The 24,068-nt window shown below is 52.5% G+C and overlaps 2 protein-coding genes and 1 non-coding gene across 3 annotated transcripts; 2 read left to right on the top strand and 1 right to left on the bottom strand.

Moving 5' to 3' along the window:
* The first annotated feature begins 3,440 nt into the window (after window positions 1–3,440).
* LOC105099698 (pancreatic adenocarcinoma up-regulated factor) lies at window positions 3,441–5,374 on the top strand. The gene is made up of 3 exons (XM_010992582.3): window positions 3,441–3,495; window positions 3,708–3,813; window positions 4,978–5,374. Exons 1-3 carry the CDS (start codon window positions 3,441–3,443, stop codon window positions 5,315–5,317), a joined length of 501 nt encoding a protein of 166 aa, XP_010990884.3. The 3' UTR covers window positions 5,318–5,374.
* A 5,456-nt stretch (window positions 5,375–10,830) lies between these two features.
* On the bottom strand, window positions 10,831–10,903 carry TRNAT-AGU (transfer RNA threonine (anticodon AGU)). Its single transcript has one exon. It is a non-coding gene; the product is annotated as a tRNA-Thr (tRNA).
* An 8,999-nt stretch (window positions 10,904–19,902) lies between these two features.
* Window positions 19,903–21,794, top strand: LOC105099772 (pancreatic adenocarcinoma up-regulated factor-like). The gene is made up of 3 exons (XM_010992660.3): window positions 19,903–19,957; window positions 20,190–20,295; window positions 21,449–21,794. Exons 1-3 carry the CDS (start codon window positions 19,903–19,905, stop codon window positions 21,792–21,794), a joined length of 507 nt encoding a protein of 168 aa, XP_010990962.1.
* The last annotated feature ends 2,274 nt before the right edge of the window (window positions 21,795–24,068 follow it).

Raw genomic sequence — 24,068 nt, 5'->3', positions numbered from 1 at the left:
CCTTGGGACTGCGACAGAAATGCCCCTTCCCTTCTGATATTCCTCCCTCACTCAGCAGGATCCTCCATCTGATTCTAGGGTCTAAGGCATAAGATGAGACCATTTAAAGGAGCCAGCACCCCCACCTCACCCCAGGAGTCTGAGCACTGCCAGACCTGCCCCCAGACCAGAGCCAGGGACACAGGATCCAGCCTCTGAGTGAGGCTGGGGGCTTCCTCCAGAGGGCTGCAGGGAGGGGCCAGCCAGCTCTGAGTAGGCTGGGATGGAGACCCTCTTGTCTGCTATGCCTCAGGCTGCAGGGGGATCTTCCCAAGCCCCACAGCCAGGGACAGGGAGACAAGAGGTGTCAACCCTGACCCAGCTCTGACCCACAAGCCAGCCTGGCCAGCGTCTGCCTCTACCAGGAGAAGGAGTTCCAGTTGTTCTGGGATCCTGGCAGAGGGAGGTCCAAGGCATGCCCAGAGAGGGGATTATGGTTAAAATGCTTGTAAATCCCCTCCTGGGGAGCTCTGATCCCAGGGGACAAAGGGCCTGTGTTGAGTCTCCCATGCAGGCTTAGGGCCAGCACTGGGCCAGGGTGGACGAGCGGGTGGGGCTTCTTCAGGTGCAAAAGCTCTAGCATAGGTGTGCACGGGTGTCTGGGGCGAGTGCAAGCCCCTGTGTGTGGGGATAGCTGGGCAGCTGTGTGTGTTTTAGGGTTCATCCACATGTGAGCCATGGTGCACATCTTCATTTTGAATGCACGTGTGTACATGTGCATTCTTTATAAGCATGCTCGTCATGTACTCTATGAAAATGTGCCTCCTGTGTGCCCTTGGGCAAGTCTTGTCATACTCTCTTTGTCCAGACTGGCAACTGTGTCTTCCTCCAATTTCTATGTCAGGGACTGCTTCCTGGATTCCTGGCCCAGACAGACCTTCATTCTGAGCGACAAACCCTGGCAGCCTGCAGCTGAAAGGATGGCATCTGAACTGGCAGCATTGCCAGAAAAAGTGCCTGAGGCTGGGCTGGGACAAGAACACAAGCCTCCTTTGTGAGACCTCTGGCCCCCTTCCTGTGGGAGTTGTACATGCCAAAGCCCTAGGTCTCTTCCGCCTGTGCCCGCCCCGGAGACTCCAGGGCCTCAGGAGGGGTTCTCTGTCCCTCTGCAGCCTGCTGAACCTGCTGTTTCCAGCCCACCCTCTGCTGTGTTTATCAGGCTGGGGTGGGGTGAAGAGCTTTGGAGGACAGGGTGTGGGGCTCTCATCTTTGCAACATGAGTCAGTGGGAGCCTAAGTCCCTAAGGAGCTCTTCCAGGGAGACCAGTGCAGGGCCAGAAGAAAGGGTGCAACTTTCTGGACAAAGCTCCTCTCTGCTCCCTTCTCCCCACTCAAGGCTGGTTGTTAAATGAAGCCCGTTATAAACCCCCTTTCCCCATTCCCTGCCGCCAGCACCATGGACAGGGCTGCATCAGTTCCAGGGAAGGGAATAGGGATCCACTGGCGATCCTGACTTTGTGGGTGAAGGGCCACATGTTTTAGGTATTCTGGGTCATAAAGTCCTGTCACAACTGGCCAGCTTTGCCTTTGCTGCTAGGATGCAGCCCCAGACAATATGCAAATAAATGGGCAATAACATATTTATGGGCAATGCCATTGGAATTTCAGGGTATTTCACTTGTTACAATTCTTCTTTTGAATTTTTTGATAATCATTTACAAATATAGACAGCATTATCAGCTCATGGGTTGTGTAAAAACAGGCAAACTGGCCTGTGGGCCATAGTGTGCTGACCCCTGGCCTAGGTCCCTGATGTAAGGAATGGAGGGCCAGTAGACAGGGCCTTCCCCTGCCAACCCCAGACCCCACAGTCCTGCTCTCCTGATAAGGGCAGTGTCCTCAGCTCCTGGTGAGCCAGCACTTCCCAAGTGAGGCTGTGAACACTCCAGGCCATGCTCTGCACCTCTGCTCCCTGTAACCAAATGGGGTGTTCTGGACACTCTAGTCCACACCCAGCCTGTCCCCTATGGCCACACATCAGCACAGCCTAGGGGATGCATTCCCTTCTCCAGCCTGTGCATTTCTCCACCGCAGCGAGGTCATCGTTCGTGCAGCCTGGGGGACAAGTCGGTTGTTTCTAATTTTAGGCGATTCCAAAATCTGCTTAAAGAACATCCTGTGCACCTGCCTGGAGGCATAAAGACTTGAGTGTTCAGGCCCTTGGATGGAGAAGGATCTCAGTGAATTCTCAGAGCACCTTGCAAGGAGCTTCTATTGCTGACTGCATTTGTAATAGAGGGGACAGTTGAAGCACACGGAGGTGACTTAAGCTCCCCAAAGGGCGTGCCTAGAAAGCAGGACGCCAGTATTCCGACCTGATCTGATCCAGCTTCACACCCACAATCACACCCTTGGTTGATGATTGTGACCCTGTGGCTCTTCCCAATGGCCAGGGAGGTCCTGCTGACTTCCTTAGCTCCATCCAATCACAGAAAGCCTGGACGTACTGCACCAGCAGGGTCCCCAGATTGGGAGCCCTCAAGAAACACCTGTAACCTCCCAGATAAACTCTGACTCCTCATTCTGGCCCCAGGTGCTCTCAGAAGAACGGGCCTAGAGAACCTCCCTCTGCCCCATCTGCTGCGCCTCCTGTCAGCACATCCTAGCTGCCGGTCACCTCATAGCACACTAAGTCCATTTCATCCCCAGCAACGTTGAGACCCAGCACAAAGGAGAGATCACAGATGTCTGCCAGTGACAGGCCATGAAAGGCCAGCATCTGGGGTGTCTCCACCACATGGCACCAGGTGCAAAGAACTGCACTGTCCACTCCGACTTTCTGAGGGTCAGGGGGAAATCCAGGGGCACCCAAGGCTTTGCCCAGGCCTGAATAAGGCCCTGAACCGGGTTCTGCAAGAGACAGGGGCCTGGGCTTCATGAAGCTTCTGGGCACAGCGGACCTCTACATCCCCCTGGGGTTGAAAACTTTTTGACCAAGCTGGAAAAGGCTCTCAGGAAACTCCCCTACTTCTGAAGTCAAGGTTACGTCTGGGTGCAGAGGACAGAGACCCAGACGTAACAGATAAATGCCTCTCATATCCCATGTTGTTTGTGTAGGCCACGGGGCCAAGAAAGTAAACTAAGCATGTCCGGGAGCCTCCCCCAGGATGGCTCTGGGGATTCCCCCAGGAAGAGCTCCCACGTTCCAGCTATTCCCTGTCCCCCTGCTCCTCCCTTCTGGACAGGGGCCCACAGGGCCCAGGAGGGTATAAAGGGCCAGATGGAAGGGGGACCAGGCACCGCAAGAATCCCCAGTGCCGGGACCAGGCCACAAGACTCTCCAGGCCAGGTAAGATGGTGCCCCGTGCCATGGATGGGGCCCCTCGAGGTTGGCGAGGCCACTAAGAGTCAGATGGCCTGTCCTCTTCTTTACAGGAGCTCTTGACTCCCCAGCTAGAAACCATGCTGCTGTGGCTGACCCTCGCCCTCCTGTGGAGCAGCACCTGCTGGGCAGGACGTAAGTCTGGCTGGGTCTGCCCCCACCAATCCATCCCCCCCCTGTCCCCGGTGGTCACCCTCACTTCCCTCCACCCAGAACCTGAGGTCTGGTCCCAGCCCTTGTCACAGACTAAATCTAGTCTCAGGACTGTCCCATCCTCTTCTGGGCAGAGATCACCAGCATATCATTGTGTCTTTTTTTCTCTCTCTCACCTGGTTCGTTCATCCTAGAGACCTATGGACCCGGAGGAGGCTGGTATTTCAGTACCTCCAAAGACAATGCAAATGAAATAACTGGGATTCGAGTGTGTATAGGTGCTGTGGGCATAGTTAAGAGGTGAGTAGGACCAGGCCACGTGGCCACATCACTGTGTTCCCACTCACACCACAGCCTAGGGAACTTGGGGAAGACGGCTGAGGGCCTCTTCCCCCAACATCCTCACTGGGTTCCTGATGACTCTTTGAGGCTAGTTGAGGCCTCAGAGTCCTGTGGACACCAGTCATCCCTTCCCTTTGTCCCTTTTCCTCTGCTGCTTCCTCTCCTGCACCCCAGCACCACTTCTTTCTCTCTCCACCTACAATTCTGGCTTCTGCTTCCTGGGTTGATCTAAAGGGAGGCATAGATGATGCTTCTCCCAACTTTCTCCTTTCAACCCCAATTCAACAAATACTGGTCTCTCAGTTTGAGAATGCCTCATGGGAAAAGCATGGGGAAGGTCTTCTCAGGTTACGATCAAAGAGAAGAGGAAGTGAGGATCAGAGTGGACCACTGATTGAACACAAGAATTGTGTAGAGGCAGCAAGTCCAGGGGCATTCCTCTAATGTTGTGGGGAGTGTTTTGCTCAAGTATGGGGTGAATCTTTGCTCTGCACTTATAGGGTCCCAGGGACCTGGGCAAGGGAATGGGACAGAGCAGGAGGCACCAAAGGGGACAGAATGTGGGTGGGATCAGGTGACAAAGGAAGGCTAGGGGATAGAAACCAAGGTTGGGGAAGACCACAGATCAGCCCAGAGGGGTAGAGTGAGTGGAGCTCCCCCACATGAGTGTGGGAGTCCCCTGCTTCTCAGGCCTGCTACCTGGTCTGGTGGCAGTGACTGGGGCTCCAAAAGCCCAAGCTTGGCCAGGGGACAGCTCCCTGCTCTGAGTAATGAGAGCAGCTGGCACCTCCTGAGGGTCATGGTGACTGGGCACCTTGTGGAGCTCTCCTGCTGGAAGATGTCAGTGACTCCCTCGACCCTCCAAATCACTCCCCCTTTGCAGATGAGAAAGTGAGGCCTGGAGAGGCTGGTTAAAAGCCCAAATCACTGGGTCTGAAAGAGACGGAACAGGGGATGGGGAGCCACGTGCCTGTCTCAGAAACCCAAAGTCATGTGCTCAGGGACTTATACTGCAGTCACAGGGCTGACCTCCTTGCTGGTGCCCAGGGGGTGAGGGTAGAGGACGTGGGTCTGGTGAGTCACCTTGGATCCCGAGCTTTTAGAGTTCCCTTTTCCTCCCAGCATCCAGGTGAGGTATGGCTCCTCCTGGAGTGAACGCTATGGAGTTGCAGGTGGGACGTGCCAGGAATTTCTCCTGCAGCCAGGCGAACACATTACAGCAGTCTACGGCTCCTACAGGCTTTTCCTCCGGTACTTGCTGATTTACACTGACCAAAATAACTGGACTGTATTTGGAGAGAATGGTGGCAGGAACTTTTTTGCCTTACCTGATGGGAGTGAGAAGGTGCTCACTGGAATCTTTGGGCAGTATAAGTTGCTGGGCATCTCCAGCATAGGCTTTGAGTGGGATTATCCTCTAGTAGAGGTGACCACTGTTCAACCATTTAGTGCCTCAACCTGAGGAAATTGGTCACTCTTTGTCTGCAGGGCTGGGTTGTGGGTTACCCTGTGATGCTGTCTGGCTGGTTGTGGGCTGACTGCACAGGAGTCTAGATTGAGACCTTGAATCAGAATCCGCAAATAAATAAAGCTTCTGCTGGAACAGTGCATCCAGGCATGGTCCTTGAGTCTGAGATATGAACAGAGCCTTCTGAGCTTGTGGGGGGTGAGGCCTCCAGGCTGGAGATCACTGAGCAGAGTTGCAGGATGAGGCAGACGGTGGGTCTGACACCCCAGGCCTCGGTGATTCTGCCCAGGATGAGGGATGTGCCCATGCAGACCCTGGTTGATTCCATAAAATATGAGGATTCAGGGCTCCAAGGGTGCCCCATCCTGCTCCCGGCCCCCATCCCATCCAGGTGGCCTGTGCTGCCCAGGCTCAATTCCAGGATTCTCTGCATGTGCAAAAGGCCTCAGAGAATCCACTCATTCATTCAGTGACTCATTCACTCACTCAGCATAGGTCTGTCAAGGCCTGGCCCACAGAAGTCCCCTGGGACCACAGAGGAATTAAAAAGAGGCCAGATGTCCAGCTGGGGGTACCCAATGGGGGACAGGTTAGAAGCAGATACTGGCAGTTGGTTGTGGCATCTGTGTTGATAGGGACAGATACAGGGTGTTGTGCATAGAGTCTTGCCCAGCGGTACGGTGGTGGGGTGTGCTTCAGGGAAGACTTCCTGGAGGAGTCAATATCTGAGCTAAGTCCTAAAGGCTGAGTGAGAACTGGCCAGTTGGGTACAAGGGGAGAGGGGCATTCCAAGCCAAGTAATCAACTTCGGCAAAGGCCAGCGCCAAGGGTAGCCAAGGACAGTATTCTTGAAAGATGGTCATTTGTTATAGCCCAATAATGTAGACTCCAGACCTTGCAAATTCTTTGTTTCTCCCATCCCAAACTGGGAATCTCCAAGAGGGCTTGCCAAGGTCTGAGTCTCAGAGCCCTCCAGACTTCCAACATTTTGGACTATGACCTACAGGAACACATTGTGCTGTGACACAGAACACGCACACATCTATCAAACTGCACCAGCCAAACACTCGGCGATTCTGCACAGTGCCTGGCCCCATCCCACCTAAACTCCCTGCCACAGCAGCCCTCAGAGGACAGGACATCTATTACCCCCATTTGAAAAGGAAGAAGCCGAGGCACAGAGAGCACAGTGGTTTGGCCTGGTCACACAGCACTAAGTGGCAGCATTGGGATTCAAGTTGAAGTAGTCTGGGTGCAAAGTCTGGGCTCAGAACCCCAGACCAAGCAAAGATTTCCCCACCTGTCTCTCTCTCTCTAGGGGAGATGCACACTGACATTTTCCTCCTCTCTACTTTTATTTGAATGTTGAATGCTGGTTGAGAGCCACTTAGTGGTTCTTAACCTGGAATCTGTGGGAACAATTCAGGAATCCATTAACCTGGATGAGGAAAAAAAACACCAATATTTTTATTGTCTTCTATCGGTAACTGTATTCCTTCCCTGTGAAAGGGACCTTGGACACCTCTCTAACAGCGCTTGTGACCTCATCATATCAATTACAGTCGTCCCAGACATGTTGAAATTCACACACAGCACTATTTCAAAATTATGGGTGTTTGCAGATTTGCCTTTTTCTGTGTCAGTAATAAAAGCACAGGTGTTCAGAGGACACACGTGAGATGGGTGTGGACGGTGTATCTGCAGGTGCTTTGCAAATGTTCCTTCCTGCGTCAGGGAGAAGCCACCAGGCTGGGCTGGGGACGTCCCATCCCACCTTGGCAGCTGTTCCCTGATGCCAGAGGGCCAGCTCTGTTGCATAATGAATTCCTTGCCCCTGGCTTGCTAAAGGGGAAATTGGTTTCAGTCCTGAAAACACTTGACCCCTTTCACGGTGCCCACCTTCTTGGAGCTGGCGGCTGTGACGGGGGCCACGTCCCCTGAGTCCTGGCGCAGCAACAACGAAGGTCAGAAATGGGACAGTGTTGATTGGAAGAGTGACAGCACTGACCCTCCAGCATCACTGCTTGGATCAGGGTTAGGCAGGATAAGAGGAGGATTTAGAGGAGAATGCGAAGAGGAGGAGGAGGGGAGGAGGGGGAGGAGGAGCAGACAGTGGCGCCAGCTCAGGGGCCATAGTGCAGATGATGTCACAAGCATGGTGAGTGGCATAGTCCACCCTTGTATGTGAGTGGGTTCTCGGGAGTTCCTTCATGGATCCCACAGCAAACACTGAGGCATCCTCCGCACAAAGCCCTGCCCTGGCCCCATGGAAGCACCCATGGTGCAGACGCTGCACATGTTCTCAGGATGCAATGCTAGGTTAGAGCACAGGCCAAGGGCCAGAACACGGGGTGAGGGAGCTTGGGGGCGACTGGACCCACTCCCTCTGGTGAAGAGAACCAGGCGGGCTCACGTGTATGCAGAACCTTCACTCAACACGGGCATTCAGCGTCGCGCTGGCCTTGCCGATTGGTACCAGCCTGGGATCACCTGGCCGAGAGGAAGCTGCGTGCAGTGGGACCCAGGACGGGCTACGGACTGAGCTGGGCCTCGCGGAGACCTGCTTTCCCTCGCGGGTCGTCAGCTCTCTGGTCACCGCGGCAGGCTGACTGGGCGGACGGCTTCTCAGGGACAAATCCCCGCTTGAAGCCGATTCCCAAAAGGCAGAAGAGCCGGTGCTGGCCTTTGGCGGACAGGAGCTCCCACCGCCGGGAGGCAGGACGATGGGCATTGACCCACCCGCCTGCGCGGCGCCTGGTGGTGGCCTGACGCCCTCTGCTGGTGGTCCAGCGCAGGTGCCAATGCAGGAGGGCTGCCGGCCTCCGCGGGGACATGCAAGCGTGTCCTGCCTGTGGCCCTGGGGTTTCCTGACTGCGGGCTCCAGTGTTCCCCAAACCTCAGTTGGATGCTGGGAGGGAGGCGGACTCACCGCCTGCCCACTATTCCTAACTCCAGCACTGATATTTGCTCTGAAACACCCAAGGTGCCTAGAGCCATGTGTACATGGGGAGGAAGAAATCAGGCAGGCCTTGGCCTAGGTGACCCCCAAGGGGCTGGAGACACAGAAGCAACTGATGGAGACAGAAGTCCAGATGCAGAGAAAGTGGGGGACAAGGCCCCACCCTTCCCTCATTTGGGCAGATTTGTCTGAGCTCTTTTTAGATTCCCTACTTAAAAAGTCTAATCCCACTGCCCCGTCCAAGGACTCTTCATTATGCCACTGGTGGAGCACCACTGGGACCAGGCCTCTGAACCAGCTGTCCTAACCCTGTGACATGTCACTGCTTTATTCTGCTGTACACCTGAAGGGATAGAGGCTGGGAGAGGTTCAGCACCTCGCCAGAGGTAGTATGGGGAGATGGTGACCAAGGCCAGACAGTATCCCAGGGACAAGTCCAGAGCCTGACAATCCACCACACCTCGTTGCCCCCGATTTACGAGATGCCTGCTGAGCTCCACATGCCCCTGGCTCATCTGTCTTTTCCCAGCCAGCGTCCAGCCCCCTTCTCTGCCCCTGGTCCTTGCAAACATCCCCCAGCCAGTGGACACATGCAAAGATCAGCACAGTCCAACCCACATCCCTAGGGGCACCAGGTGGGAGGGAGGACAGGCTGTAGGGGAGGGTGTTTTAGCAGAGCCTGCTCAGCCCTCAGCAAACAGCACACTGGGAAGCAGCCAGCAGACAAAGAGCTGGAGAATCCCCTCAGCCAAGCCTGAGGCTGGGGAAGCTCCTTGGTGAGTTTTGTTGTCCTTTCTGTTTCCCTCCTTCTGCCCCCCCACCCCACCCCCGCCCCACCAAGGTGGCTTCATGGGAAGAGGGATAGTTTGGGAGGGATGGTTTGGGAAACAGGTCTGGCTGGGAGTCCCGAGGCTTTACTGGGGGGCAGGCCCGGTTTTCTTCATTGTCGCCATGTGCCAGTGGTGGGGCCAAGTGCTAGGTAGCCTTCTCACTGGATCTGGCAGCAAACTCAGTGGGTGATGCTCGTTCCATTTTACAGATGAGCAAACTGAGATCCGAGGAAGGAGATCACCAGGCTCGGGCCTTGTACCTGGTGGGCAGTGATCCTGAAGATCCTGAGGTGGAACCTGGCACCTGCGTTCACAAATGAAGGGGCCAGAAACCCACAGCACTTAGTACCCACCAGTCGGAGGTCAGTGTCCTCAGGGAGGGAACTTGCCTAGGGTTTCCAGAGCCTTGTCTCCATTAGGAAGCTGGAGAAACCTACCCAAGGGAACTGGCTGATCAGTGGAATTTCTCTGTTGATGGAGGATGGTTTGGTTAGAAAGCCTGTCACCCTCCTTTAGAGACAGTCCAGGTAGGAGGGAGCCGGGCAGGACCCTGACCCCGGGGAGACACCGCTTCGTGTGGAAACTGCTTTTACTAGGGGATTCACAGATTTCCCCAAAGTTGGACCAACCCCCCCGACACAGAGCGCGGTTGTCAGTTGGGGTTGATGGTGAACCAGAAGACATTTGTCCGGGTCTGGAGACACTTTTGGTTGTCACATCTGGGTGAGTGTTCCTGGTGTCTAATGGGTCGAGGCCGGGGATGCTGCTTAGTGTCCTACAGTGCTCAGGGATGCCCCACATGCACACAAGTAACAAAGAATGATCTGGTCCAGAAATTCAGTAGGCCAAGGTGGAGAACCATGAGCAGGTTGCTTTGGTCTGTCCTGCACCCCGCTTCCTGAGGTGTGCCCCTCTTCCTCTCACCCCATGTTAGCCTCCTGGGGGTACCAGAGTGGGGTCCATCTCCCCAGAGCTTCCAACCTTGGAGCCAGGGTCTGGGGCCCCCGCCCCCTGCCATGCCGTTGGCCGTGGAGGCTTCCTCTGCGCCATCCTGCACAATTTCCAGATCCTGGTCCCTATCTCTCTGTGGGCTTCCAACTAAGCAGGGGTTCTGTGAGGTTTTCCACATCTATTCATCTGTTGGATGAAGCTGGCAAATATTTTTATGGTGGGTAAGTACACCTAATGTAAAATTTAAATCACTTTAAAGTATATAATTCACTGGGGGAGGGGCTAGAGCTCAGTGGTAGAGCCCGTGCTTAGCATGTACAAGGTCCTGGGTTCAATCCCCAGTACCTCCATTTAAAAAAAAGTGTACAATTCAGTGACATTAAGCATATTCACAGTGTTATGCAATATTACCACTATTAAGCTCCAGAAACTTTTCACTCCCCCTCAGAAATCCCGAACCCCATACCCATTAAGTAGTCAGTCCCAATAATTTTATGTCATTTATATAATTGACCTTAAAAGTGGTTTTGCATATAAAAGTTTTCTCTTTCATGCTGTCATCTCTCTCCATATTTTCCTTTATGGTTTTGTCCACCTCTTCTAAAGACAGGATCATACACCCTTCTATGAGTTTTGATATTCAACTGTATCCTCTGCCTGAGTTTTCCTGTTCTGTCTTTTTATTTTTTAATTTTTTTAAAATTTAAAAATTTTTATTTAATTCTTTAAGTGGGGGAGGTAATTAGGTTTTATTTATTTATTTACTTAGGAGGTGCTGGGGCTTGAACCCAGAACCTCATGCATACTAAGCATGTGCTCTACCACTGAGCTATACCCTCCCCAACCATTTATTTTTAATCAGCTTTATTGAGGTACAATTTACATACAATAAAATTCACCTACATCAGTGGTACAGCTTGCGTTTTGACCAATATATACAGCCATGTATCTACCACCACGCTTAAAATGTAGAAAGTGCCTGTCACCCCAAAATGGTTCCCCATGCCCTTTGGCATTTGGTCCCCTCCCGAACTCAGTCTCAGGTAATCACTGGTGTGCTCTTTGCCCTATGAATTCGTTTTTTCTTTTCTAAAGTTTCACATCATGGAATTATGTAGTATGTTCTCTTTTGTGTCTTTCAGTGTTGTGATTTTGAGATTCACTATGTTATTTGCATTTCAGTAGCTTGTCCCTTTTTATTGCTGAGTTTTATTTCATTTTATTTCTACCTCATATTAATTATCCATTTACCAATTGAACATTTGGGTTGTTTTGGGCTATGGTGAATAAAGCTTTTATGAACATTTGTGTGTAAATCTTTGTGTAGACATAAGTTTCCATTTTTCATGGGTAAATATCTAGGGGTGGAATTGATGACTCATATGGTAAGTGTGTGTTTAAGTTTATAAGAAGCTGTCAAATAGTTTTCCAAAGTGCTTGTTCCGTTTTCCATTCCCACCAGCAACATGAGCTTTCCAGTGGCTCCACATCCTTGCTAACATTTGTCATTGTCAATCTTTGACATTTGGGCCATCCTGTAACAAACAAGCATCTTTTTGTATTCACGTTGGCCACTTATATACAGTCCCTTGTGAAGTCTCACCCCATATCTTTGTCCAGATGTTTGATTTTTTTTATATTGAACTTCTTTCTTCAAGCCGTCACTTGGTGTATCGAGTAAAGGGAAGATCTAATGACTCACAGACAATGCAGCAAAAGAGAGCTTCTTCCCACTTCCAGGCTCCATCTAAGTCTGCTGGGGCTCACCCCTGGGCCCCACAGAGCCCGCAGAGAAATGCAAACTTGTGCAGTCAGGTGTGCAGGTCGTCTGTTTTTCCACAGAAGATGGATTTCTGAGATCTTCATTTTCTCATTTGAAGTATGAAATGTCCCTGCTACCTTAACATAAAGGTCCTTCAATGAATGTGCTAAAACATACCAGATGTCCCAAATTTGGCAAAACAGAAAAAAAATGTTTTGGCAGCAGGAGGAGAGGGAATAGAAATTGAAATTAACTCTGCTAGGAAATACAGTTTAAAAATATTCTTTTGCCTGTTACAAAAATCATACATACATACTGCAGGAATTAGGAAAAACTGCTCAGTTGAAAAAAGTCCCATTACCTAGACCTACTCACTGAGGACTTTTGGCGAATCTAATGCCACTATTTTAAAACGCATTTAGACATGTAAAAGGGCTTAACTTTGATAAATAGGACATCCAGCCATTGAAGTTGGCTTTAGGGAAGAAAGAATCTGAGGACAAGAGGAGGCACCCAGAAAGAAAAGTTGCCCAGGGCGACTTAAAACAGCAAAGAAGAGATAACAAAAACCAGACTTTGGTGTTTTGAGAGGACCCTGTTTAAAGTTGAGGATTGAGAGGCCCTAAGGGAGGTGGGGAGAGCAGGCAGGTTGAGATCATGAGAAATTCTAGGATTAAAGCAACCAGGCAGCTTGTGAAAACCGCTTCCTGCTGAAGTGTATGTGTCTTAGTAATTCTCCCATGATTTGAATTTATTCCTGCAATGAGGGGGGATGGATGGACGGACAGATGGATAGAAGGAACACTAGTATTCCATCATGCACCTATTTGGGGCCATGCCTAATGCTAGGTGGTTTTGCAATTATCTCATTTAATTCTAAAAAAAACCTCTCAGGTGGGTATTAATCTTCTGTTTTTACAGATGAGGAAACCCAGGCTGAGAGATTTGAAGTAACTGACCTAGTGAATTGTGGAATTTAAAGCCATGAGCCCTCTGCCACCCACTGTTCAGATGTCTGCCCAGTACCCATCTGGGCATCACCTAGGGGGAAAGCTGTCATTTCCTGTGTGTCCCCACACCCCAATTGCCCAAACACTTTAAAACGCAAGCAAGGGGTCTCTTTGCAGGTTTTTTTATGCTGCTCTGGGAACTCGGGGCCCAGACTCGCCCAGTGCCTTTGGCAGAGCTGGCCTGTCCCTGTGAATTCCTTCTCAGTGGCTCTCTACAAAAGCTCAGAGACAAGGCACAAGCCAAACCTGAGCCCTGGAGCCCAGGCTGAGGAAGGGACTGTTTATCTTGGGCTTGGTTCTTCCTCCTCACCCTTGGCCAAACATTCTGGCCTTTGGACAGAAGTCAGCCTGTCAGCCTTCAGAACATCAGAGTCAATTCTCCCCACTCCCATACCCACATCTGGCCAGGCCATGGAGGGACGTTTGTGTGCTGGATGTGAAGTGTTTCTCCTTTCACAACACTGAGCTGTGCAGCTGCTGGCCCCTAACCTGCCCCTAGACAGTGTCACCAGTCCCGGGCCTGCCAGAGGCTGATCAGAGTACACAGACCAGCCAGCCATGGCGGGGAGGCCTTTGAAAGACATTTAACAGTGCAGTCAAGATGCGCCAGGCAGTTAGATGCCAAGAGGAGCTGCTGGAGGTGGGGCAGTGCCCTCTCCACACCCACCCCACCGCCTCCAGGAGCCAGCACCCGCCCCCACCCCCAACCCAGGCATCAAGAGAACCCTCTTTGTCTGTTGCAACAAGCCAGGGTTGGGGTGGGGTTTTTTAAGCACAACTGTCAGTCTTCTAAATCCTCTGCAAACACCCATCTGGAAGGGGCCAGGGAAACAGAAGACAAAGGGAGCTTGTGTTTGTATCACAACCAAGGTCAGGCTGGAAAATCTCTGTGGGTTTTGCTCTTGGTTCATATCCTTCCTTCTAACTCATGGTCAGCATAAGTGGGAGGCCTTGGGGAGGAGGGAGAAGGGGGTCAGGAGGCGCCCCTGGGGGTGGGAGTTGAACAGTTTCTGCTATCAGTGGCCGGTGAGTGTGGGTAGGCTCCGAAGAACACACACACACACACAAGATACATACACACAAACAGAAAAACACACATATACACAGTCTACACACACACACACACACACACACAAACACATACACATGCACATAGACATATGTACGATGTGATTGGCTTAAGTGAAGGACCACAGTTCCAGGACTTAATGTACCCAGTCACTCTGAGCCCCAGTCATAAACCTCCTGGGCGTCACCTTCAAATCCCACATGTGAGATTCCTTTTTCTGTGTCACATCCAAGACTCCCGAATTGCAAATCCCACAGAAAGGGTAAACCTAGATCCCATTACTCAGGGTTCACAGGGACCCAAGCAAGGGGAAGGCCAATGGCTTCAGCCGGGGATCTATGGGGAACCTGGACATGCTTGAGTGACACTCAGTCTGGGTCTCCCAAGCCAGTCTGTGTATGTTGCACATGAGTGTAGACACCGAGCCAGTAAAGCCGAGCACATCCAATTCCCAGCTTACAGTCCTGACCTGCATCCAAGTCCCACAGATGGGAAAGACCAACAGCCCCCACACTCACCCTGAGGAGGGGGAGGGCTGGACCCGAACACCAGGCCTCCTGGGGCCCACGGGCTTGGGCACCCTCTGCTGAGGCCACAGGGCCTGGGTAAGGAAGCTGGTACCTCTGGACCCCAGTGTGTGGGGTGGGGACAGAGCCAGGACACAGTGAACCTGGAGGGTGGCCAGAGCGGCTGTCACCTGGCAGGAGGTTTCCTTGCCCACACAAAGAGGCACAGAACGTATTATCCTGGATGAAGCACTTCCTGGGGACACTGGGCTATTCCAGGTGGTTATCTCCTGGCACATCTCCCAGACCAGGACAGGTACAGCCACCTTCTGGAGGACACCCACTAAGATCTCCTGATCCCTGCCCACACAGTTCCTCCGACCGCCCAGAGTCAGGAGCAGGGGTTCAGGAAGCATCTTTAAGCCCAAGGCAGGAAGGTTCCCACCTGGGAACCAAGGAGCCCCTGCTAATCTCTCAGCCTCTCAGCATCACCTTAACTGGTCCTACCACGGGCAGAATCCTGGACATCGGCTCAAGGCCCAAAACTCCCACCTGGGTGGTCACCTTGGTCAGGGGGCTCCCACAGTGGGGAGAGCATGGTTCCTGGACTAGAGTGCTCCCGGCCTCCATGGTGGGCCAGGCAGGTAAGATGGATCTACAAATCATGGTTGAGAATCATCCTGGGCAGACCCTGCTGGAGAAACATCATCAGTGCCCCGGGCCGGGGGGAGGGGCAGGTGAGGACCCATCCTGCTTAAGTCTCCCCTAAGTGGACCCCAGCTTGTGATCTACCACAGGGTCCCCTCAGTGAGGGGGACATGGGGAGTGGAGGGCTGCCCGGGGAGTCCAGCTGCACCAGGGCCACATCCCCACTGGACCACCGCTGCTCATGGTAGGAGGGGGGACAAGGGCCCTCCAAGCAGACACGGAGGCGGACGCGGGATTGCAAAGGAAGGGGCCGGCCCACCTGCTTCAACACAGTACAGTACAAGATTGATCCAATGGATCCCCACCAGGGGTGTTCTCATGGTCCAGACTTCCCTGGTAAGTCTGCCACCAGCGCGTGTGTCCCTCTGTTGGGCAGCATCCCCCTCTGCTCTCCAGGAGACCCTCCGAGACCAGCAGGGGAGCAGCAGGGTGGGGTGCCTTCCGCAGGAACCCCGGCACATGGCCCAGCGGACGCACAGCAGGTCTGAGGGACGGTCTCACATGCGGCTGCAACAGCCCCAGCGGCACCACAGCAGCCCCAGGGCCGCGGGGACAGCCACACCTCCCAGAGCCCTTGGTGGGGATGGCAACCACCGGAGCAGCAGTAGTGAGAACCACAACACAGCAACGAGTCAGCAACCACAAGGACCACGGCAGAAGCAGCAGCCGTGGCAGGAACACAAGGACCCGCCACAGCAGGAGTCAGCGCACCCGTGCAGCTTCCTACCTGCCCAGACCCGGGGCCTTCCGTCCCGAGCTGCGTCTCAGGCCGGGGGGTAGAGACGCCCCTTCACTCTCCCTGACCTTGCCGTCCTGTTTAACAAAACGCAGCTGTTCACAAACCACCAAATGAGAAAATAAAGAGCTAGGAGAGAACAGGCCAGAGGTGCTGGGGCCCAGGTGCTGGGGGTGAGGGGAGGAGCCCCGTGGCCGCCCTCCAGCCACCCCAGTCCCCGGAGGAGGCAGTAACGCCCCGGGCACCCAGCTGGGGAGGGTGAGGCATCCGCACCACGTGCCCCTTGAGCCCACCTCAGCTGACCGGTCCTTCCTGGGCACCTTGGTCCCCACAATCTTCCTGGCATCCCTGGAGCGGCTGCACAGAGTGGAGGGACCGCAGGTGGAAATGGGGCCCAGCCTCGCCATCAGATGTGTCCCCTTCTCTCAGTTTCTACTCCAGCACCTCCTAGGCACATGGACCCTTTGCTGGGACGTCCAGGGCTGGTCCTGACCTGGAGGCAGCTCATCCCTGGGGACCCTAGAACAAGACAGAACAGGGAGGCTGGGTCACTGTTCTGGTCCTACAGTCACTCTGTATGAGGAGGCCGGGGGAGAGCACGGCCATCTGAGGCCAGTCCCTCCTAGGGGCCAGTGGTCAGCGGACCTGGTCAGGCCGCCCCCGCCTGACACATGGAAGGCTTGTCATCCTGCAGGCGACTGGCCACCCGCTGTGTCTGGGAGACCTGGGGTATCTGCTCACTGCTAAGGGACAGCCAACTCTCTCCTCCCCGACCCACCCAGGGCACTTGACATCTCTATAGGGACTGGCTGACCCCTTCACTCCCTTCTTTCCAGATCACGAGGCAGCTCACAGACACCATGAATCCTTGAGTTTATGATACCACAAAAAAGATTTCACTTGTTATTTGTGGAGTAGGCTAAGGAAATAACTCATTATTCTGCAGATTGGTAATTAAGTATATAAAGTCAATCAATTATCAAGCACTTTTTGGTCTTTCTTATAGTTGGTGAACTTTACCTCAGGATAATTATGTAGAAGAGGAAAAATTACTCTTTTGGAAACAATTCCAGCTAATAAAGAGAGGAGGAATGAGAGAATAGCACCGTGTTGCAATGGAATGGATTAACTGATCGTGGCAATGATCTCCGACAGCTGCTTCCATTACCAGGAGACGAGTGTGACCCAAGTACCCTGATAAAAGACACACCTCCAGCTCTGAAGGATCTTGTGCAGGAAAATCAACTTGAATTTGCTCAAGCTTTTGGATACAACTACCAATTTGCAGGAAACAGAGAGGCAGGGAAACACATTAGAGATGGCATAGAGATACTGTTGTGAACTGAATGTTGTGGGTCCCCTCCAGAAGCATATGGTTGCTGAAGAGTGATGGTTGTTGGGAGATGGGCCCTTCGGGAATTCCATAGGGTGAGGTCCTGTCCTAAGGGTGGGGCCCTCAGGATGGGATCAGAGCCCTTATTAAGGAGATTCCAGAGAGCTGGCTATCTCTGCCACAGGTGGACAGAGTGGGAAGGCAGTTGTCTGCAAGCCAGGATACAGGTCCTCCAGGATGGGGCTTCCTGCTTAGGTGTGCATGGTGCCCACGTGTGAGATATGCATGTGCAAGCCACCCCAGCCACCTTCCTCCAGGAGCTGTGCTTGCCAAGTTCCTAGGTCTCTTCTGCCTCCTTCCCACGTAGGAGATTCCAGGGCCTCAGGAGGGGTTCTCTGTCCCTCTGCAGCCTGCTGGCCTTGCTGTTCACAGGTTATTTCTGCTGCGTTTATGAGGCTGAAGACCTTTGTGGGTGGGGTGAAGAGTTTTGGAGGACAGTGTGGGGCAGTCTCATCATTGCACATGAGTAATGGGGTGGTGGGGGACATAAGCACTAAAGAGCTTCTCCAGGGAGACAAGCGCAGGGCCAGAAGAAGGGTGCAGCTTTCTGGACAAAGCTCCTCTCTGGCCCCTACTCCCTACTCAAGGCTGGTTATTATACGAATTTCACCACTCCCTCAACCCCATGTCCTCCAGCCTCCAGCACCACGGACAGGGCCGGGTCACTTCCAGAATAGGAAACAGGGATCCACCAGGGATCCTTTGTGGGTGAAGGGCCATACATTTTAGGTTTTCTGGGTCATAAAGTCTCTGTCACAATGGCTAGCTTTGCCTTTGCTGCTTCGATGTAGCAGCTGACAATATGCAAATAAATGGGCAATACATACTACTGGCATTAGCATTGGACTTTCAGGGTTTTTCACTTGTCATAATTCTTCTTTTGAATGTTTTTATAATCATTTAAATAGTAGACAGCATTATCAGCTCACAGGTTGTGGAAAAACAGGTGGAACTGGCCTATGGGCCACCTTGTGCTGACCCCTGGCTTAAGTACCTTATGTAGGGAATGGAGGGCCAGTAGACAGGGCCTTCCCCTGCCAACCCCAGACTCCCCACTGCTGCTCTCCCAGTGAGGGCAGTGTCCCCAGCTCCTGGTGAGCCAGCACTTCCCAAGTGAGGCTGTGAACACACCAGGCCATGCTCTGCACCTCTGCTCCCTGTAACCAAATGGGGTGTTCTGGACACTCTGGTCCACACCCAGCCTGTCTCCTATGGCAACGCATCAGCACAACCTAGGGGATGCATTCCTTTCTCCAGCCTGTGCATTTCTCCACCGCAGCGAGGACACCACCAGTCCTGTAACCTAGGGGACAAGTCTGTTGTTGCTAATCTTGGGAGATTTCAGAGGCTGCTCAAGAACCACCTGCACACCTACCTGTGGGTGTAAAGATTTCGAACCATCCAAGGCTCAGGTCCTTGGATGGAGAAGGATCTCAGTGAATTCTCAGACACCCTGTAAGGTGCTTCTATTGCTATCCACATATAACAAGGATACAGCTGAAGCACATGGAGGTGATTTGTGCTCCCCAAGGGCACGCCTAGAAAGCAGGGAAGCCAGGATTCCAACCCGATGTGACCCAGTTCCACACCCATAATCACACCTTTGGTTGATGATTGTGACTCTGTGGCTCTTCCCAATGGTGAGGGAGGCACTGCTGACATCCTTAGCTCCATCCAGTCATAGAACTTCTGGACGTGCCACACCAGCAGAGTCCCCAGATCCTGAACCCTCAAGAGGCACCCTGTTATCTCCCAGGTAAAGTCTGACCCCTCAGCATGGCCCCAGGTGCTCTCAGAAGAACTGCCTGGAGAATCACCCTCTCCTCCATCTGCTGTGTCTCCTGTCAGCACATCGTAGTTGCTGATCCATAATTCCTTAGCACATTAAGTCCAGTTCATCCTCAGCAGCTTTGAGACCCAGCGCAAAAAGATTACAGACGTCTGCCAGTGACCGGCCATGAAGGACCAGCACCAGAGGTGTCTCCACAACCTAGCACCAGATGAATAGAACTGCATTGTCCACTCTGGCTCTCTGATGGTCAGGGGGAAAGCCCAGAGGACACAGGGCTCTGCCAAGGCCTGCATAAGTCACTGAACCTGGTTCTGCTTAAGGTAGAAGTCCTGGGGTCCGTGAAGTTTCTGGCTACAGCGGATCCCTATACTCCCATGGAGTTGAAAAATGTTTAGTCAAGCTGGGAAGGGCTCTCAGGAAACTCTCCCACCTCCAAAGACAAGGTCAAGTCCAGGTGTGGACAGGGACCCAGAGGTGACAGACACATGCCTGTCATGTCCCGTGTTGTTTGTGTAGGTTACGGGGCCAAGAAATTAAACCCAGCACGTCCGGGAGCCTCCCCAAGGGTGGCTCAGGGGACTCCCCCAGGAAGAGCCTCCACTGTCCAGCCCCTCCCTGTTCCCCTGGTGACCCTCTGCTCCTCCCTTCTGGACAGGGACCCACTGGGCCTGGGAGGGTATAAAGGGCCACATGGGAGGTGGACCAGGCACCACAAGAATCCCCAGTGCCAGGACTCTACAGGCCAGGTAAGGTGATGCCCCTGTCAAGGATGGGGCCCCACGACGTCGGGCGAGGCCCCTCTCTGAGAGGCAGACGGCCTGTCCTCTTCTCTCCAGGGGCTCTTGACTCCCCAGCTAGAAACCATGCTGCTGTGGCTGACCCTCGCTCTCCTGTGGAGCAGCACCTGCTGGGCAGGACGTAAGTCTGGCTGGATCGGCCCTCCTGAAGTCCATCCCTGCCCCCACAGTGGTCACCCTCACCTCCCTCCATCTAGGACCTGAGGTCTGATCTCAGCCCTGTCACAGACTAACTCTAATGTCGGACTCATCCATCTGTTTAGAGGGGGTGCATTCAATTTGGACAGAAATCACCACCATGTAACCCTGTGTCTTTATTTTCTCTCTCCCACATGGTTCATTCATCAACCTAGAAACGTTTGGTTGTGGAAAAGGCAAGCATTTCAGCATCTCCAGAGGCAATGAAGATGAATTAACTGGGATTCGGGTGTATACAAGTCCTATGGGACTAATCAAGAGGTGCGTAGAGAAGGACCACGGAGCCACATTACTATGTCCCAACTCACATCACAGTCTCGGGAACTTAGGGAGGAGGGCTGAGGGCCTCTTCCCCCAATACCTCAGTGGGTTCCTGATGACTCTTTGAGGCTAGTTGAGGCCTCTGGGTCCTGTGGACGCCAACCATCCCCTTCTCTTTGTCCCTTTCTGTCTGCTTCCTCTCCCACAACCCAGCTCCAGTTCTATCTCTCTCCACCTGCAATTCTGGCTTCTGCTTCCTGGGTTGAGCTAAAGGGAGGGGTAGATGATGCTTCCCCTGACTTTCTCCTTTCATCCCAAATTCACCTCAACCAAAACTGGTCCCTCAGTTTGAGAATGCCTCATGGGAAAAGCAGGGAGAAGTTCTGCACAGGTTAGGGTTAAACAGAAGAAGAAGTGAGGGTCAGAGTGGACCACTGATTGAACATAAACAGTGTATAGAGGCAGCAAGTCCAGGGACATTCCCCTAACATTGTGGCAGGTGATTTGCTCAAGTTTTGGGTAGATATTTGCTCTACACTTACAGGTTCCTGAGGATCTGGGCAAGGGAATGGGACAGAGCATCAGGCACCACAAGGGACAGAATGTGGGTGGGGTAAGGTGATGAGGGAAGCCTGTGGGATAGACACCAATGTAGGGGAAGGTCACAGATCAGCCCATAGGGGTGGAGTGAGTGGAGCTCCCCCACATGAGTGTGGGAGTCCCCTGCTTCTCAGGCCTGCCACCTGGTCCAGTGGGAGTGACTGGGGCTCCAAAAGCCCAAGCTTGGCTCGGGGACAGCTCTCTGCTCTGAGCGATGAGAGCAGCTGGCACCTCCTGAGGGTCATGGTGACTGGACACCTTGTGTAGCCCTCCTGCTGGAAGATCTCAGTGACTGTCCCTGAAATCACTCCCCTTTGCAGATAACAAACTAAGGCCTGGAGAGGCTGGAGAAAGAGCCCTAATCACTGAGCTTGTAAGAGACATAGCAGGGGATGGGGGCCCACAGGCCTGTCTGAGAAACCCAAAGTCATGCGCTCAGGGACTTACGCTGCAGTCACAGGGCTGACCTCCTGGTTGGTGCCCGGGGTTCGAGGACCTGGGCTTGGTGAGTCACCCTGGATCCCGGATGTTCAAAGCTCCCCCTTCCTCTCAGCATCCAGCTGAGGTATGGCTCCTCCTGGAGTGGACAACATGGCATCCCAGGTGGGAAGTCCCATGAACTCCTCCTGCAGCCAGGTGAACACATTACAAAAATCTATGGAACGTACAGGAGATTCATTCAGCATCTGACCATATTCACCGACCGAAATGGCCAGGCATCATTTGGAAAGAAAATTGGCGTGGGCTTCTGGGCCACCCCTGACCGGAAAGGGAAGGTGCTCAGTGGGGTCCATGGGAGGCATCAGCGCCATGGCCTCACGAGCATCGGCTTCTTGTGGGACTATCCTCAAGGAGGGATGACCTCTACTCAAAAAATGTCAGCCGTTTCAAAAAAATAGTGCTCCTGGGTCTCCAGGGCTAGGGAATAAGTGCCCCTGCTAAGGCCATCTGTCTGGTGGTGGGCACATGGCCCTGGGTGTCTGAGTTGCAACCGTCAATCAAAATCCACCAATAAATGAATCTTCTGATGGAACAGTGCATCCAGGCATGGTCCTTGAGTCTGGCATACGAACAGAGCCTTCTGAGCTTGTGAGGGGTGAGGCCTCTGTGGTGGAACTCACTGAGCAGAGCTTCAGGATAAGGCAGGTGGTGGGTCTGATGTCTCAGTGATTCTGCCCAGGATAAAGGACTTGTCTGTGCAGTCCTTGGGTTGATCCCATAATCCATGAAGTTTTGGGGCTCCAAGCCCTACTCATTGCCTGCAGCCCATCCAGGTGGCCTCTGCTGCCCAGGCTCAATTCCAGGATTCTCTGAGTGTGCAAAAGGCTTCGAGGAAACCACTCATTCATTAATTCACCCATTCAGTCCCTCACAATACATTTGCCAAGACCTGGCCCGCAATAGGCTTTCTGGACACTGGAGGAATGAAGAATGGTCCAGGGGCTTAGATGGAGGCATATCATGGGGAAAGGATGCAGAAGCAGATGGTACCAGTTGGTTGTGGCATCTGTGTTGATAGTGACAGATACAGGGCTTTGTTCATAGTCACCTGCCCTGAGGCAGGGTGGTGGGTGTGCTTCAGGTAAGCCTCCTTGGAGGAGGCAACGTCTGACCTAAGTCCTAAAGGCTGAGTGAGGACTGGCCAGATGGGCACAAGGGAGAGGGGCATTCCAGACCAAGAGATCAACACGGCAAAGGCCAGAGCTTGGAGTAGCTAAGGACAGCACTCCTAGAAGGGTGGCCATCTGTGATAGACCAAGGGAAAAATAAGAAGATCCCAGACCTGGCACATTCAATCCAACACAGCTACCAAACTGCAGCAGCCAATCATGCAACAATGGTCAAAGTGCCCGGCCCCGCCCCACCGACACTCCCTGCCAGAGCAGCCTTCGAAGGACAGGACTTCTATTATCCCCACATACATGAGGAAGAAACTGAGGCACAGAGAGCAGAGTGGGTCGGCCTGGTCACACAGCACTAAGTGGCAGCACTGGGTTTCAAGTTGAGGTGGTCTGGGTGCAGAATCTGGGCTCAGAACCCCAGACCAAGCAGGGATCTCCCCACCAATCCTCATCTCTCTGGCTGGCATTTTCCTCTTTTCTACCTTTATTGGAATTTTAAGCACTGGTTGAGAGCCACTTAGGGGTTCTTAACATAGAATCCGTGTGAAAAATTCAGGAATCCGTGAACTTGCATGAAGGAAAAAGCACTAATATTTCATTGTTTTCTGCTGGTAATTTCATATTCCTTTGGTCTGAAAGGGACCTCAGACACCACTTTAACAGCGCCTGTGACCTTGTCATATCAATTACCATCATCCCAGATATCTTGAAATTCACTACTTACAAATTATGAGTCTTTGCAAAAACAGACATAAGAATCAATGGATCCAAATCGAGAGCCCAGAAATAAACCCACACACCCATAGCAAATTAATCTGCGACAAAGGAGGAAAGAATATAGAGAAAAGCCAGTCTGTTTGGAAGGTGGTGTTGGGCAAGCTGGACAGCTGCGTGTACATTAGGGAAGGTAGAACACTCCCTCACACCAGACACAAAAATACACTCCAAATGGCTTAAAGACTTAATAAATAGGAGACAGGACACCCTAAATCTCCTGGAAGAGAACATAAGGCAGACATCCCTGACATAAATCATAGCAATGTTATCCTGGGTCAGCCTCCCAGGGCAATAAAAAGAAAAGCAAAAAAAAAAACAAAAACAAAACGGACTTAATCAAACTTACAAGCTTTTGCACAACAAAAGAAACCATAAATAAAATGAAAAGACAACCTATGGACTAGGAAAAAATATTTGCTAACCAAGTGACTGTCTAGAAATTAATTTCCAGAATACACAAACAGTTCATATAACTAAATAATAAAAAACCAAACAAAGACAATCAAAAAATGGGCAGGAGACCTGAACAAGCAATTCTCAGTGAAGACATACAGATGGCCAATAGGCACAGGAAAAGATGCTCAATATCGCTAATTATCAAAAAATGCAAATCAAAATACCATGAGGTATCACTTCATACCGGTCATAATGGCCATCATTAAAAAGTCCACAGACGATAAGTGCTGGAGAGGGTGTGGGGAAAGGGAACCCTCCTACACTGCTGGTAGGAATGTAATTTGGTACAGCCACTATGGAGAACAGTATGGAGGTTCC

Source organism: Camelus dromedarius, chromosome 24 (assembly GCF_036321535.1).
Source record: "Camelus dromedarius isolate mCamDro1 chromosome 24, mCamDro1.pat, whole genome shotgun sequence".
NCBI lineage: Eukaryota > Metazoa > Chordata > Mammalia > Artiodactyla > Camelidae > Camelus > Camelus dromedarius.
This window is presented reverse-complemented; position numbering and strand designations above follow the sequence as displayed.

Excerpts from the sequence above, each read along its gene's own strand:
- LOC105099772 (XM_010992660.3), top strand. The coding sequence starts at position 19,903 with ATGCTGCTGTGGCTGACCCTCGCTCTCCTGTGGAGCAGCACCTGCTGG. Across the intron at positions 19,958-20,189 it reads CAGCACCTGCTGGGCAGGAC|AAACGTTTGGTTGTGGAAAA; the intron begins GTAAGTCTGGCT and ends TCATCAACCTAG. Across the intron at positions 20,296-21,448 it reads CCTATGGGACTAATCAAGAG|CATCCAGCTGAGGTATGGCT; the intron begins GTGCGTAGAGAA and ends CCTTCCTCTCAG.
- LOC105099698 (XM_010992582.3), top strand. The coding sequence starts at position 3,441 with ATGCTGCTGTGGCTGACCCTCGCCCTCCTGTGGAGCAGCACCTGCTGG. Across the intron at positions 3,496-3,707 it reads CAGCACCTGCTGGGCAGGAC|AGACCTATGGACCCGGAGGA; the intron begins GTAAGTCTGGCT and ends CGTTCATCCTAG. Across the intron at positions 3,814-4,977 it reads GCTGTGGGCATAGTTAAGAG|CATCCAGGTGAGGTATGGCT; the intron begins GTGAGTAGGACC and ends TTTTCCTCCCAG.